The following is a 13,294-nucleotide window of genomic DNA, read 5'->3' on the forward strand; positions in this document are numbered from 1 at the left end:
CCCGAGCCATGTCCAGCCGGTTACTATAGCAACACCACAAGGAATACAGATATTGGAGACTGCATGCCATGCCTGCCAGGTAAGACAAGAGAAGATGGGACTGTTATGAGAAAAGGGATGGATTGCTTTCATTTGAATGAAGAAGTACAGTGTAGAAGAAGGGGGGGGGGGAGAAGATGAAGAAGACAAAAACAAAAATAAAGAGAGAGATAGAAAAAGAATGAGAGAGATTGCGAGCAGCCATTTATTGATTGTTCTCGATTATGAATTATTTGTATTAAAGAGACATGGAGATTTTGGGGTTAGGTAATGCTGCTTTTAGTCAGTCTAATGTACATACCACCTGCTTGAAGATTCAAGTATTTCAATGTGAGATGTGTTAACACTAGACTGGAATATGTGTGAATTTGTCGGTTATTGTGTATGCCTTGCTTCTGAAAGTGGTTATTTAATCGGGAATAAAAATCGTATATGTACATATCATGTGCCTGAAAATTCAAGTATTTTTATTTAAGATGTATAAACACCAAACTGTAAAATGCTTGGATTTGTCTATTATTGTGTATATGTTGCTTCTTAAACATGTTCTTTGATTGGGGATTAAAAGCAACATTTGGAGTAAGTGTGTATATCTCGTGGTGGAAAAATGGGAGAAGTGTTTGAACTTTTCATATAAAACTTTTGAAGTGTTTGAACTTTTCATATAAAACAAGTTCCTACAATGTCTGCATCTGACCATCTCCCCCAGGCTACTACTGTGAAGGGACAGGTCTCCCAGAACCCACTGGGCCCTGTGCAGCCGGCTACTACTGCCCTGGAGGTCAGAACACCTCCCAGCCTACAGAGTATGTCTGCACCCCGGGTCACTACTGTGAAGTGGGGAGCCCCGCCCTGTCGTCTTGCGCCTCTGGCTCCTACCAGGATGACTTCGGACAGGTGAGAATGCCCCGCCCTCATCACCTCTCTCTCTCTCTCTCTCTCTCTCTCTCTATTACAACTAATATAAAATCAGAACTGTTCGTGTGCACTTCCATTTTGCAATAGCCAAGATTAGCGAAGTCAAAATGCACGTAAAAGTTTGTGTTTACACTATATGCATTGGCTGTATGTTTATCACATTTTCAAGTTATCCATGTTTCGAGACAGTTTTTCCCTCCCTTTAATCAGCGTTTGATTGATGAAAAGAAAAGTTTAGTTGTATAGTTTGCTTCGCCGAAAGACATGTACTTGATGCTTGCGTGCACTATCACTTTGTTATCATTTGTTCAACACGCGATGAAGGTTTGCGGAAGTATTTTTCTGTTTACCTATCATGTAACTACAAAGGTCTTATTCGTACACCATACTTACGAGGAATGCCATTTGTTTGTTAAATTGAATGAAGCAAACCATTGTAGGAGTGGGTTTTTGCGGGAGGTATTACTTTTCTTACACTGATGTCAGTATTTCTCACATTGAAGTCAATATTTCTGACACTGAAGTCAATATTTCTGACACTGAAGTCAGTATTTCTGATATTGAAGTCAATATTTCTGTGCTCATCATGCTCTCCCCTCCACTAGGATTCCTGCAAGTCCTGTCCAGCTGGTTTCTATTGCGACGCCACATTGCAGAACGACTCGTTCTGTCTCCATGGCGTCCAGAACCCGCAGCCGTGTCCAGCTGGTCACTACTGTCCGATGGGCACCAAGTACGCGGTGGAGTTTGGCTGTCCGAACGGGACATTTAGTGACCAGCTGGGTCTCCAGAGTGCTGGGGACTGTACCCCCTGCTCAGGGGGGATGTACTGTGACCGGGAGGGGCTGACCGCACCCTATGGGGAGTGTCAAGCGGGCTACTACTGCCAGTCTGGCTCGTCCTCCCCAACCCCAACAGATGGAGTCACTGGGGATATATGTCCAGTCGGGACATTCTGTCCAGTGGGGTCCAACAAGACATACGACTGTCCACCTGGAACATATAACCCCACTGAAGGTTGGTTAAATCACATGCAGTTGGTATTCTCATCATCATAAGTGCCTCTTTTGCTGCCCTCATAAGTATCTTTAAGATGGTGGTGATGATGACCGTGATGATGACCGTGATGGTGACGGTGATGATGACGGTGATGATGTTGATGATGATGTTGATGTTGATGATGATGATGATGATGATGATGTTGATGATGATGATAACAGTCTATGCCAGTATAAAATGTGTATTTTGAATCTTCTTGTATCTAGTAAAGCCTTTTACATGTATGTTAGAGAAGGAAGAGACATTCATTGTGGAGGGAGTGTTTTCTTCTTCTTTTTTTTTAGGTGATACGCTATCAGCGTATCACCTATTGTGATTGTCAAAATCTCTCTTTATTTCTTTTTATTCTTCTTTCTTTCTGGACAATTTTGTGTCATCAATATCTCAAGAGTGACATTACAGAATGACATGACATTTTCAGGGAACATGTCTCATGACAATATCTAGCCACAATAAGGTTTTCATGACAGTAACATGTCTATGACGTCATCTAGGCGCCATTTTGTGATTTTCGGACCATGTTACATGATCGATCATAACTTCATAAATAAAGGTCATTTCTGTATCATTTTCGGTGGACATTAAGTTCAGGTCACGCTCTATCTTACATTTTAATGCTAATTACCTAGGACATTATTACGCGCGCGTACGCGCGCGTCAAACTTTTAAAAGGCTCAAAACAACTTACCAATGGGAAATCTCGAAGTTTCAGACAATTTTAAGCGTTTCGCGCGTTCGCGTCCGTCCGCACATTTTCGCGCGTAGTGCGCGTAAGCAACATGAAAATGCACATTTTTTGACAGATTTGGATTCCTGATACATTAAGCAACAATATCCATTGATTTCCGATCAATTTTGACCTATAACAAAGGAATGCGTTGGCGGCAAAGTTGAAATTTCGTGTGCGCGTCTATGTGCAAATATAGCGAAAAACATGTCTTTGTTTATTTCGCCATAGCTCTTTAAAACGTCTGGTTACCCTATGTTTTTATTGCATATTACAAAAACATATGAATTGGAAATAACGTTTCAAGCATCAATATCTCCATGAATACATTATGACGTCATCATATCATCATCTGAAATAAAAAAAGTGGAATTAAATTTTTTAAGGTACTGTTTCTGATATTCATTTGCTCGTATCTCTGTTGTTTAAGCTCAATATTATCCCAAATTCAGATATGTTGTACTTTGAACATTTGCCTTTCAAGTCCATGTCATAGTTTTGAAATTTGATGACGTCATCATGCTTTAAATTGTGTTTAAAGGTAAAGACGCAAAATCGGACAAGTTTACGTGTTATGTCTATGGGAGGTGATTTTTTTAGAAACCATGCATTGACTTGACAACGTTTAAGCACCTTTATCTCAGCTGATTTTGCTTCATTTCCTCTGAAACTTAAGTATGTTGTAGCTGTGACAATAATCTGCAGTAATCATGCATTTTATGTTTTGAAATCTCCTCATGAGGTTGACAATTTTGCAATTTAAAACTGAAAATGAGAATGGAATGCGGACGAAACGATTCCTGATTCATCTTTCACGTACATAAGTTTACGTTCCTCTAATTTTCTCGTCGAGACGAATGGCCGAGCGGTTAGAGGCGTCGTCTCAGAAACCATGAGGTTGCACACGTACGGGTTCGATCCTCACAAGAGCACGAAAGAAAATAATTATTATTTTTTTTTTACTTTTTTTTTCTTCAATGGAGTACTACACCTTCGTCCATGTAGAAAACACGTTTGCATGTAAACACACCTATACGCACACACTCACACAGTATACCTTTGTTTTGCGTTGGAGACTGCATTACTTCGACTGCTGCAAAATTTTGCAGGCTGGGCTTTTCAAACTGATATAGTATATTGTAACAAAATGAAATTTGTTCATATCAATTCAGTAACACAATGTAGTCGTGGTTACTTTGTGCTTATTTACACATGTAACAAGCTATACATTGTAAAAAAGGTATTTGCATTATTCCTTTAAGTCAGTCTTCTGTATTGATGATTATTTGTCAATTAGTGGTTTTTGTGGAGTTTCAGATAGTGATAAAAAGTATGAATGATAAGTGCAGCGATAATTCCTACAGTAAGTTCAAAGTTGTGTTACAGATGTTTGATACATACATTTAGCATTGTGTGTGTGTGTGTGTATACGTGTGTATACAGGTTGGCCATATGACACATTCTAGACAATTAATCTTAATTAGCAAACGTGATCAGCTATGGAACTGAATATGGTACTAATGTATGATGTTAATGATTCTAATTAAACTGTGACGAGTTTAAAGGGATAGCATAACTGTGTGTAAAAATAAGGCAATTATAAGGAAATTTTAGGGGAATTTGATAACCATGCCTATAATAATTTCATACAGGTACTAATACCTGCCTCTTATTTGTGTGATAGATTGTCATGTCAATAGCAAACTGACAACGTACGATGAATGTGTTATATATTGAACAACTGTCTTTCAAGTCCATAATGTTCCTCATATTTTCTTGTCGAGACGTATGGCCGAGTGGTTAAAGGCGACGTCTCAGAGACGTGAGGTTGCGGGTTCGAACCCCACAAGATCACGAAACAAAATACTTAGCTATTTACTGTTTTTTTTCCTCAACTTTGTATTACATATTCGTCCATGTAGAAATCACGTTCGTATATAAACGCACCTATACACACACACAGACACACACACACGCCATATCCCTCTTTTTTGTGTGTTGGAGACCACATTGCTTCGACTGCAGCAAACTATTGCAGGTTGACTTTGTCAAACCGATCATAGTATGTAATGACGACGACTGAGGTGTTGTCCTTTGAACAATTGTCTTTCAAGACGATGTCATTGTTTATTAATTTGATGACGTCATTACACTGAAAATTATGATTAAAGGCAAGGTATCAAAACCAGCCGATTATAGGTTTTATGTCTGCGGGACGTATTTTTTCCAAGTTGCCAGAAATGGCATAGCGACCTCAGTCGTTACAAGGCCGCTTTTCCGTTTAGCAATGCAATAGATGTTCACACGGCCACGTTAGTTGAGTGGGCATTGACTTTCCCCCTGTTATATCTATACGTTGTTTTTTTTTTTTTTTTTTTTGTCTTACCATTTCCGTGGATGACCCGTGGCCGAGTGGTTACAAAAACGGTTTCGCAAGCACGCTCAATATAACTTTAAGGTGCCTATATTACATTCTTTTCTTTGTCGATCACAGATGACTGTCATCTGATGACCACAAGCGTATCACCTAACTCGTCCTCAATGTGACGAGTTTTCATGTCTCGTTTTCTTTTTTTTTTGCAGAAACTCCTTTCTTGTTTTGATTTGCATGATTAACTTATTTGTTTTATTTACAAATTAGAGTAGTTTAGAAAGTACATTGTATTTAGTTTGCTCACACTCATGTGTATGTATAAATATATCTATAGATAGATAGATAGATACACATAGATGTTAGAATTGAAGATTGCAAATCTGTCGAGCATTATGAGTATGTGCTGTAGATATCAAACTTATGATGTTCAGTGTGAGGAACTTCACGGTTTGGTTTGTACTTAGTTTTGAGTAAAATTAATGTGATTTGTAACCTGTGGATCTGGAGAGACAGGAAATGATCATTACTGTTCTCTTGTGCTTGTGTCAAAGGTCGTGAGTCAGTGGACCAGTGTCTGGGCTGCGAGCCAGGAGAGTTCTGCCCAGAGTATGGCATGAATGCAACAGCTGGTGACTGTGATGCAGGGTTCTACTGTGCGGGCAACGCATCGGAAGCCTCTCCAACAGATGGTACCACAGGTAGGCGTCATCAACAATAGTTAACTCATTGAAGACTAGTCCCGAGTATACTTGGGCAGGTGTCTATGGGGAATGCTTGTTAGCAAAATCAGTCTGTCCTCAACAGGTAAAGGAAGCAAAAGAGAACAAAAAATTGGAGTTGTAAACAAATGCACCTCTTTTGTCGTAAGAGAAGAAGTTTATAATACAAAACATGCTCTCAGTGCAATATTCGTCTGACTGAGATAACGATATTCTACCCCCCCCCCCCCAGCTCAAGCGAGGATGTAACAGTACCAAACAATACATTGATTTCAAAGATTGAAATACATGGAAGATGAGACTAAATATGGCTCTAAGGATACTCTTGTTGACATATGCTGTTTTGCTTGGCAAAACTGTGGTCATTATCATGTTCTGACCAACCTTTCTTTTTCCTCTCTTCTCTCAGGTGACCAGTGTCCAGTTGGCTACTACTGTCCAGCTGGCTCCCCACAGCCCATCCAGTGTGAGCCTGGCACCTACACCGACACGCAGCAGAATGAGAACTGTCTCCAGTGCACACCAGGGCATTACTGCATCACAGGGACCAACCCGCAGGTACCGATGGGAGACACCCTGGTCTCTTATTCTCTTGTTGCTCCATGAATTTTTACCATGGACAGATTATGGTGATGATGGTGTTAGTGATGATGGTGATGATGGTGACAATGATGGTGTTGACAGTAGTGATGATGTTGGTGATGGTGATTATCAGATGATAGTTATAATGGTCATAATGATAATGGTATTGGTGATGATGATGATGGTGGTGGTGATGACGGAGGTGATGATGGTGGTGGTGTTAATGATGATGAAGATAATGATGATGATGGTGATGGTGGTGGTGATAATGATGGTGATGATGATGATGATGATAGTGATGATGGTAGTTAATGAAGATGGTGATAATTCTGATGATGGTAGTGTTGTTGTTGGAAGTAATGGCAATAGTGGTAAAGATATGAATACAAAAATGATGGCAGGATACTGATGATTATTGTCATTTTCATTGAAATAATAATGACAGTTCTAATAATGACAATGATGATTAATGATGGTAATACCAGGGTTACATTTAATCAGAACAAGATCTCTAGAGATCTGCTATAGACGTGGATATAGTGATGAGTTCGTTATCGGACTTTCTAATGGCTTTCCTGTTCTGTGTCCAAGAGGGGTAAAGGAATCACTTCACTTTATATCCCCAGGACTGTCCGGCCGGTTTCTACTGCCCAGAGGGAACGGGCCACGTCTGGCAGGGCTGCCCCATGGGAACCTTCAGCGCTCAGACTGGCCTGGCTAACGTCACGCAGTGCACGCAGTGTACTGCTGGATTCTATTGTGACCAGCTTAATGCCACCACAGAGTCAGGTAAGACCTTGGTCAGCTTGCATCATCAAGTTCATGTAAATAATTATTTTCTTATGTATTTAAAGTTTTCTTCCCTTTTATACCAAGCATTCTGATAACCACTCAAAAGCCATTTTGCTTTCCCTCTTTCATAGACTTGCCTTTCAATTAGCAAAGCAGCAATTTACGTATTTATGAGCAGTCTGGCTTCTCCCAGTGAAAATGTACTTATATGTACCAAATTCAATGATTTTTCACAACTCTACATGTTGGAAAAAAAAATCTTTGATATTCAAGAATATAATGTAAATCCTTATTCATAATAAGTACATTGTACTGAGACATAAAAAAGCTGAAGGTATGGTATGTGTTCAGATCGCACTTACATCACAACATGCATGCCAGTCAGTCCCTCAGTCTTTTTAGCATGGAATTTTCGTGAGAGTTCATGGTGCCGAATGTATGACCAAAAGATGGCGCCCTTTAGACTACTCACTGTGCTTCCATCAAGAGCAAGACTCTGCAGTAGCAGGATATAACCTTCTTCACAAAGTACGTCGAGGGATTGTATAGTTTTGGTTGAGACCTAATTTCAGTTTTCTAGCATTTTTTGGTGAGATAATGAGAAACCTCTTATGGAATATGAAAGAGCATGGAATTCCATGAGGAATTCAATGTTTGTTTGATGAAAATTGGTTTTGAAATGGCTGAGATATCCAAAACAGAGCGATTATAATAAAGTGTGGGACCCACCTTTTATTACGATTGCTTTGCTTTACTTTGTTTTTGGATGTTTCAGTCATTCCAAACTTGATTTTCATCAAATAAAAATTCCTCTTAAAATGATATGCTCTGTACTATTTCTTAAGTGTTTTCTTGGTATCTTGCAAACAGTTAAAAGCCCAATTCTCATCTCCACCAATACTGTACCATCCCTATAATGTGTGTGTTTGTGTGTGTTGGTTTACAGGGGCGTGTGCCGCTGGTTACTACTGCCGGAGTGGCTCTGACTCCCAGTACCCCAGTGAAAACTCTGCCGGGGATGCTGGGGTCTGCCCCGCAGGGTACTACTGTGAAGCTCAGACAGGGGAGCCCGAGGCTTGTCCCGCATCGACCTTCAACAACGAGACAGGAGCAGAGGGCCTCGCCCAGTGTCAGGAATGCTTGGAAGGTGGGGGATGGGCTTGCTAGGAATTCCACATTCAAGACAATTCTTCTTTTAGTTATCATAAATTTGGCACCATATGTAACATAAGAAAAAAAAGGTGATATATCTGCTTGTGTGCTGTATTGGGGATAGCACACCTACAGTTAAGGTATTATGAAAGGAGCAGGACTAGGGTTTCTTATACCAAAGAGTTAGGGCAAAGTTGATACCCTTTTAGTAATAAATGATGTATAGACACAGTTTTTGTGACATTTTTGCATTGTGTTGACTTTGCCATAATCCATGTTTTCATACCATTCTCTGCAAGATTCTGAAAATCTTTGTAAACTTTGAACATGAGGCACCAGGTACAGTATGTATAGGCAATGGATTGATAGAATCCTTTTAGATGTGTACCATATATGGTGAACAGTTTAGTTCATTGACAAGCATGGGGGAAATGCGTTGCGATTAGCAAGAGGGGAGGTATAAACATCCAAAGCCTTTGGACTCATTACACATTGAAAATTTGTTTTTGTCGCCAGGTTATTACTGTGAGGTTCCTGGCCTCGGCTACCCCAGCGGAGAGTGCGATCCAGGCTTCTACTGCCGCCGCGGCTCAAACTCCTCCAACCCGAGTGTCGCCACGGCAACGGGAGGTCCCTGCCCCGCGGGTTCTTTCTGCATCGCTGGGAGCAGTGACTACGTGCTCTGCACTCCTGGTTACTACCAACCCAATGAGAGGGAGGACAGCTGCCTGGATTGCCCCGCCGGCTATTACTGTGAAGAGGGCAGCTCCAACTTCACCATCTGCCCCAAAGGTAAGAGGATACACATCTGACTCACAACTGGATCAAGAGGTTGCACTGATAGTGTAACTCTCTTTTTTACTGGTATGTTATTTGGAGGACCAGGAGAGAAATATGACCTGACATTTGAACTGCTGGACAATCCTTGGGGGTCACGACACCATGTGTATAGGTGTGCACTTGCACTTGCACTTGCACTTGTTGGGAGCTCATAGGTCATTATGATGATAGTTCTGAAATTTCATTGCTTGGTCTCATTTGTATTTCATTAGTTATTGATATGTTTATGTAGTATTTAATGCAATTCATTTCAAAGTGTTGAATTATTTTCTTGTCCTCACCCTTCCCAAAATAATGAGCAGGAATTTGTATACTACATATTTTGACAAAAAGTCATCTTCTGGAGATAGGCAAGGATCATGTTTTTATGTGACACTATGTTTCATGAGACTGATAGAAATTGCATTTTTGCCACACACTAAGAAACAAACATCTTAAAGAATTCCCTTTGAAACATTTTTCATTGTCTCTATAACTGCATTCTGTTGCTTTCTTGTACATCGCAGGCCACTTCTGCCCTCAGAACACCGAGTTTGCCGCACAGAATCCCTGCAACAACGGCACCTACAACAACGCTACCGGGGGCCAAGATGTTAATGTCTGTGAGCTGTGTCCGCCCGGCTCCTACTGCCCCAACACAGGCATGGAAGAGCCAGCAGGGCTGTGTGCCGAGGGCTGGTACTGTATCCTGGGAGCATGGAAGTCCATGCCCACGTCTCTCGGCAATGATACAGGTTTGTTTGCCTTGGGGCACCTTTTGGCTGGCTTTGGTGTGAGAATAGTGTGTAAAATTTGTGCCTGAGATTTCTTGTAAGATGTGTTACTTGAGATGTTTGATAAATGATATGTGCATCAGGTTAAGTTTGTAAGATTTGTTTTGTGACGTGTGGGTAAGATATACATTGTACATTGTATCTTTATGCAGGGCTCGACACTAACAGTGGCCCGGTGACCTGGGGCCACCAAAAACGCACGTCGGGCCACCAAAATTTAAGAAATGAAGAATTTGGTGGCCTGATCGGGCCATCAAAAAAGGTCCCATGTTTGTCTTTGGGCCACCAAAAATAAAAGTTAGTGTGGAGCCCTGCTTTATGGGATGTACAAGTGTATGTGAGAAATTTCTGTGAATTTGTGCTTGAAATTCGCATATGTAAAATATTGGTACACGTGCACATATTGTGCTTAAAGATTTATGTGTCAGGAATTTTTCTGTAAGAGTTTTTCACATGATTGATGTAAAAGCATTGTTTGTGATATCTGTGCATGAGATTTGTGTGTAATGTACCTATGTATAAACCACTACCTTTGACTTTCATGTGTTTGCTTCGCACAGAATTTGACTGCGCCTGTCCAAATCAGACCACCGGTGGACGTTGCCTGGCCGGAACCTACTGCCCAGCTGGGTCGTCTCAACCTACCCAGTGTGACCCAGGTATGTGACTTGGCTCAGTGATATCTTGTTTCATTTGATATGAAGTGAAGTGATTTGATTTGATTTGATCCAATCAAAGGAAAAATTTGAAAAAAAAAAAAACCCTGCTGTGCTGCTTTGATATTGCTTACACTTATGTAAAATGGACTTTCATTCATAGTGTGGTTTATTCATAATCATGACATACAAATAGTCACTATTACCTTTTGACATTGTTGTTGTTGAGTTTTTTGGCGCTTCTCAGTCAAACCTGACTATTTACGCCACTCTGTACGGTGAGTTTGTTCTGCTTGTACAGTGGCCTGAGCTTTCATTGTTGGTACATTTTTCCTTTTCTTTTTGTCATTTTTTTAAAAATAATTATGACATGTTTTCATTAACCCTTTATGTACCCAGACACTTAGTTTAACTTGCCAAAGTTTTTTTAACAGCATTCAGTAATAATAATAATAATAATAATAATTGATATGATTTATATAGCGCCAAATCCACTCTGCAGAGTGCTCTAGGCGCGGAAGGAAGAGAAAGTGAAGGAGATAAAGGACATACAAATATCAAGTACATGTAATAAGTAGTCAAATTGAGGCTTTAAACAAGTGAGTTTTTAGACTGCTTTTAAAGGAGTCTGATGAAGAACAATTTCTTACGGCTGAAGGTAAGTTATTCCATAAGGTGGGAGCAGCATGGCCAAAGGCACGTGTGCCCCATATTGTAGTGAATCTTGGAATTATCAGAGAACCGGAGTTGGATGAGCGTAAAGATCTAACAGGGATGTAATTATGGAGTAAGTCAATGTTATACTGAGGAGCAGTGCCCTGAATACAATGAAAAGTCAGAAGTAAAATCTTAAAAATAATGTGATCTTTAACTGGTAACCAATGAAGTGATCTCAAAATAGGGGTGATGTGAGTGTGTAATCCATCCAAACCCGACCTTATTGTAGATTAGCAAGCTCATTCAGGTGTAACAATACACCTCAGTCCATGGTAAGGCCACGGTGACACAATAGATATTAGGGAGTTTAGACAATCTTTATTCATTGATAATTTCCAGACATCGGTACATATTGGTAAAGAAAGCACTCCAGCGTGCGTGCCAGTCTCTGAGCAAATCACAGTAAGGGTTAAATGATGTGTTATACCTCCCACCCAGGTTCTTACTGTCGCTATGATGAGCTGGCCAATGTGAGTGGCCCCTGTGACGCTGGTCATTATTGCAGTGGGAGCACCATCCTGCCCAATCCGGTCAATGCGTCCACAGGGGACATCTGTCCCAAGGGTCACTACTGTCCAGAGGGGAGCTCCTCGGCCCAGCCGTGTGAACCAGGTAATATTCCCATTCCTCCTACTCATTAATAATTTGTGCTTGAGGCACCATGAGTTTCTTCACAGCAGGATTTTTTTTTAATCTGTGCCTGTAATAGAGCATAACTTTCTTTTTGTGAAATACAATTTTCCAATACTGCTGACAGTTCAAATTATGCATATATATGCAAATATTCTAAAATTTATGTTTGTGAGTTTTGTCATACCTGCAGATAAATTTATATGCATAATGGTTGTCTAGCAAATACTTTCTTGCCTCATCAGTCTTGCAATCTGGTGGAGACTCATATATTTAAATAATCAGTTACTATTATGATGCCAATGTTCTGGAGAAGGAAGTAAAAGGGGGAGCTAGGGGGGCTGGGGAGAGAGAATCAAGGCATGTAACTCTTGTTTTTGTATTAATGTAAAAATCTCTCTTTTCATGTCTTGATGTGCATAACTTTGACTAGTTCAGAAAGAGGATTCCACTGAGTTCAGAGATGACTTTTAGTGAAGATAGAATTTGTTCGATATGAATGTGTCCACAAGTAATTGATCTGACTCTTGAATTAATATAATGATTGTGTCATTCTTCAGGCACCTACACCAATCGCTATGGTAACCAGGCCCACAACGACTGTCTGCCGTGCACAGCGGGCATGTTCTGCACCGGTTGGGGGCGTGCCCTCCCGAACGGCGACTGCGACGCGGGCTGGTTCTGTCACGAGGGATCGACGGCAGCCCAGCCCAATGGAAGCCAGTGTTTGGCCGGTCACATGTGTCCGGAGGGGAGCCCTGACCAGACAGCCTGTCCGTCCGGTCAGTACCAGCCCTACGTGGGTCAGAGCTTCTGTGTGGAGTGCCCCGCTGGGTTGTACTGCGACCAGAATGAGGCGATCGCTGAGGAACAGAGCGGTCTCGGAGCGCCCTCACATGGTGTTGTGACCCCCAAGGATTGTCCAGCAGGTAAGCTGTTTAACATTATTCTAAAATTTGTTTTGCAGTGGTATCGACACAGGTGATCATTTCAAATTGTACATTAAACCTAATACTTTGTTTTACATATGTATACATTTGCTGTACAATGCAGCATTCCTTCTTCAAATGACTCCCTCACCAAAAAAAAAAACCCAAACAAACAAACACGAACAAAAACAAACAAAAATTGGAGCTATAGATCCAACAGATGAAATGGAAACAAACATTATATTTAAGATGAGGGACATTGATGAAATGTGTCCTCAAATTGCTTGAAAGTATTGTAAACAATTCTAAAACTGAGAGATGATTTTCACTAAGCAAAGTTTATTTATTGAACTTGGCAAAAGGAGTCAATGACAACTTGTAATATTG

The 13,294-nt window shown here is 40.7% G+C and overlaps 1 protein-coding gene across 1 annotated transcript; it reads left to right on the plus strand.

The window, feature by feature from the left end:
- The first annotated feature begins 31 nt into the window (after positions 1 to 31).
- On the plus strand, positions 32 to 12,963 carry LOC140229553 (uncharacterized). The gene is made up of 12 exons (XM_072309801.1): positions 32 to 79; positions 749 to 936; positions 1,563 to 1,974; positions 5,669 to 5,815; positions 6,246 to 6,394; positions 7,045 to 7,207; positions 8,157 to 8,357; positions 8,879 to 9,154; positions 9,709 to 9,936; positions 10,536 to 10,634; positions 11,787 to 11,960; positions 12,539 to 12,963. Exons 1-12 carry the CDS (start codon positions 64 to 66, stop codon positions 12,961 to 12,963), a joined length of 2,478 nt encoding a protein of 825 aa, XP_072165902.1. The 5' UTR covers positions 32 to 63.
- Positions 12,964 to 13,294: the final 331 nt, after the last annotated feature.

Source organism: Diadema setosum, chromosome 6 (genome assembly GCF_964275005.1).
Source record: "Diadema setosum chromosome 6, eeDiaSeto1, whole genome shotgun sequence".
Taxonomy (NCBI): Eukaryota; Metazoa; Echinodermata; class Echinoidea; order Diadematoida; family Diadematidae; genus Diadema; species Diadema setosum.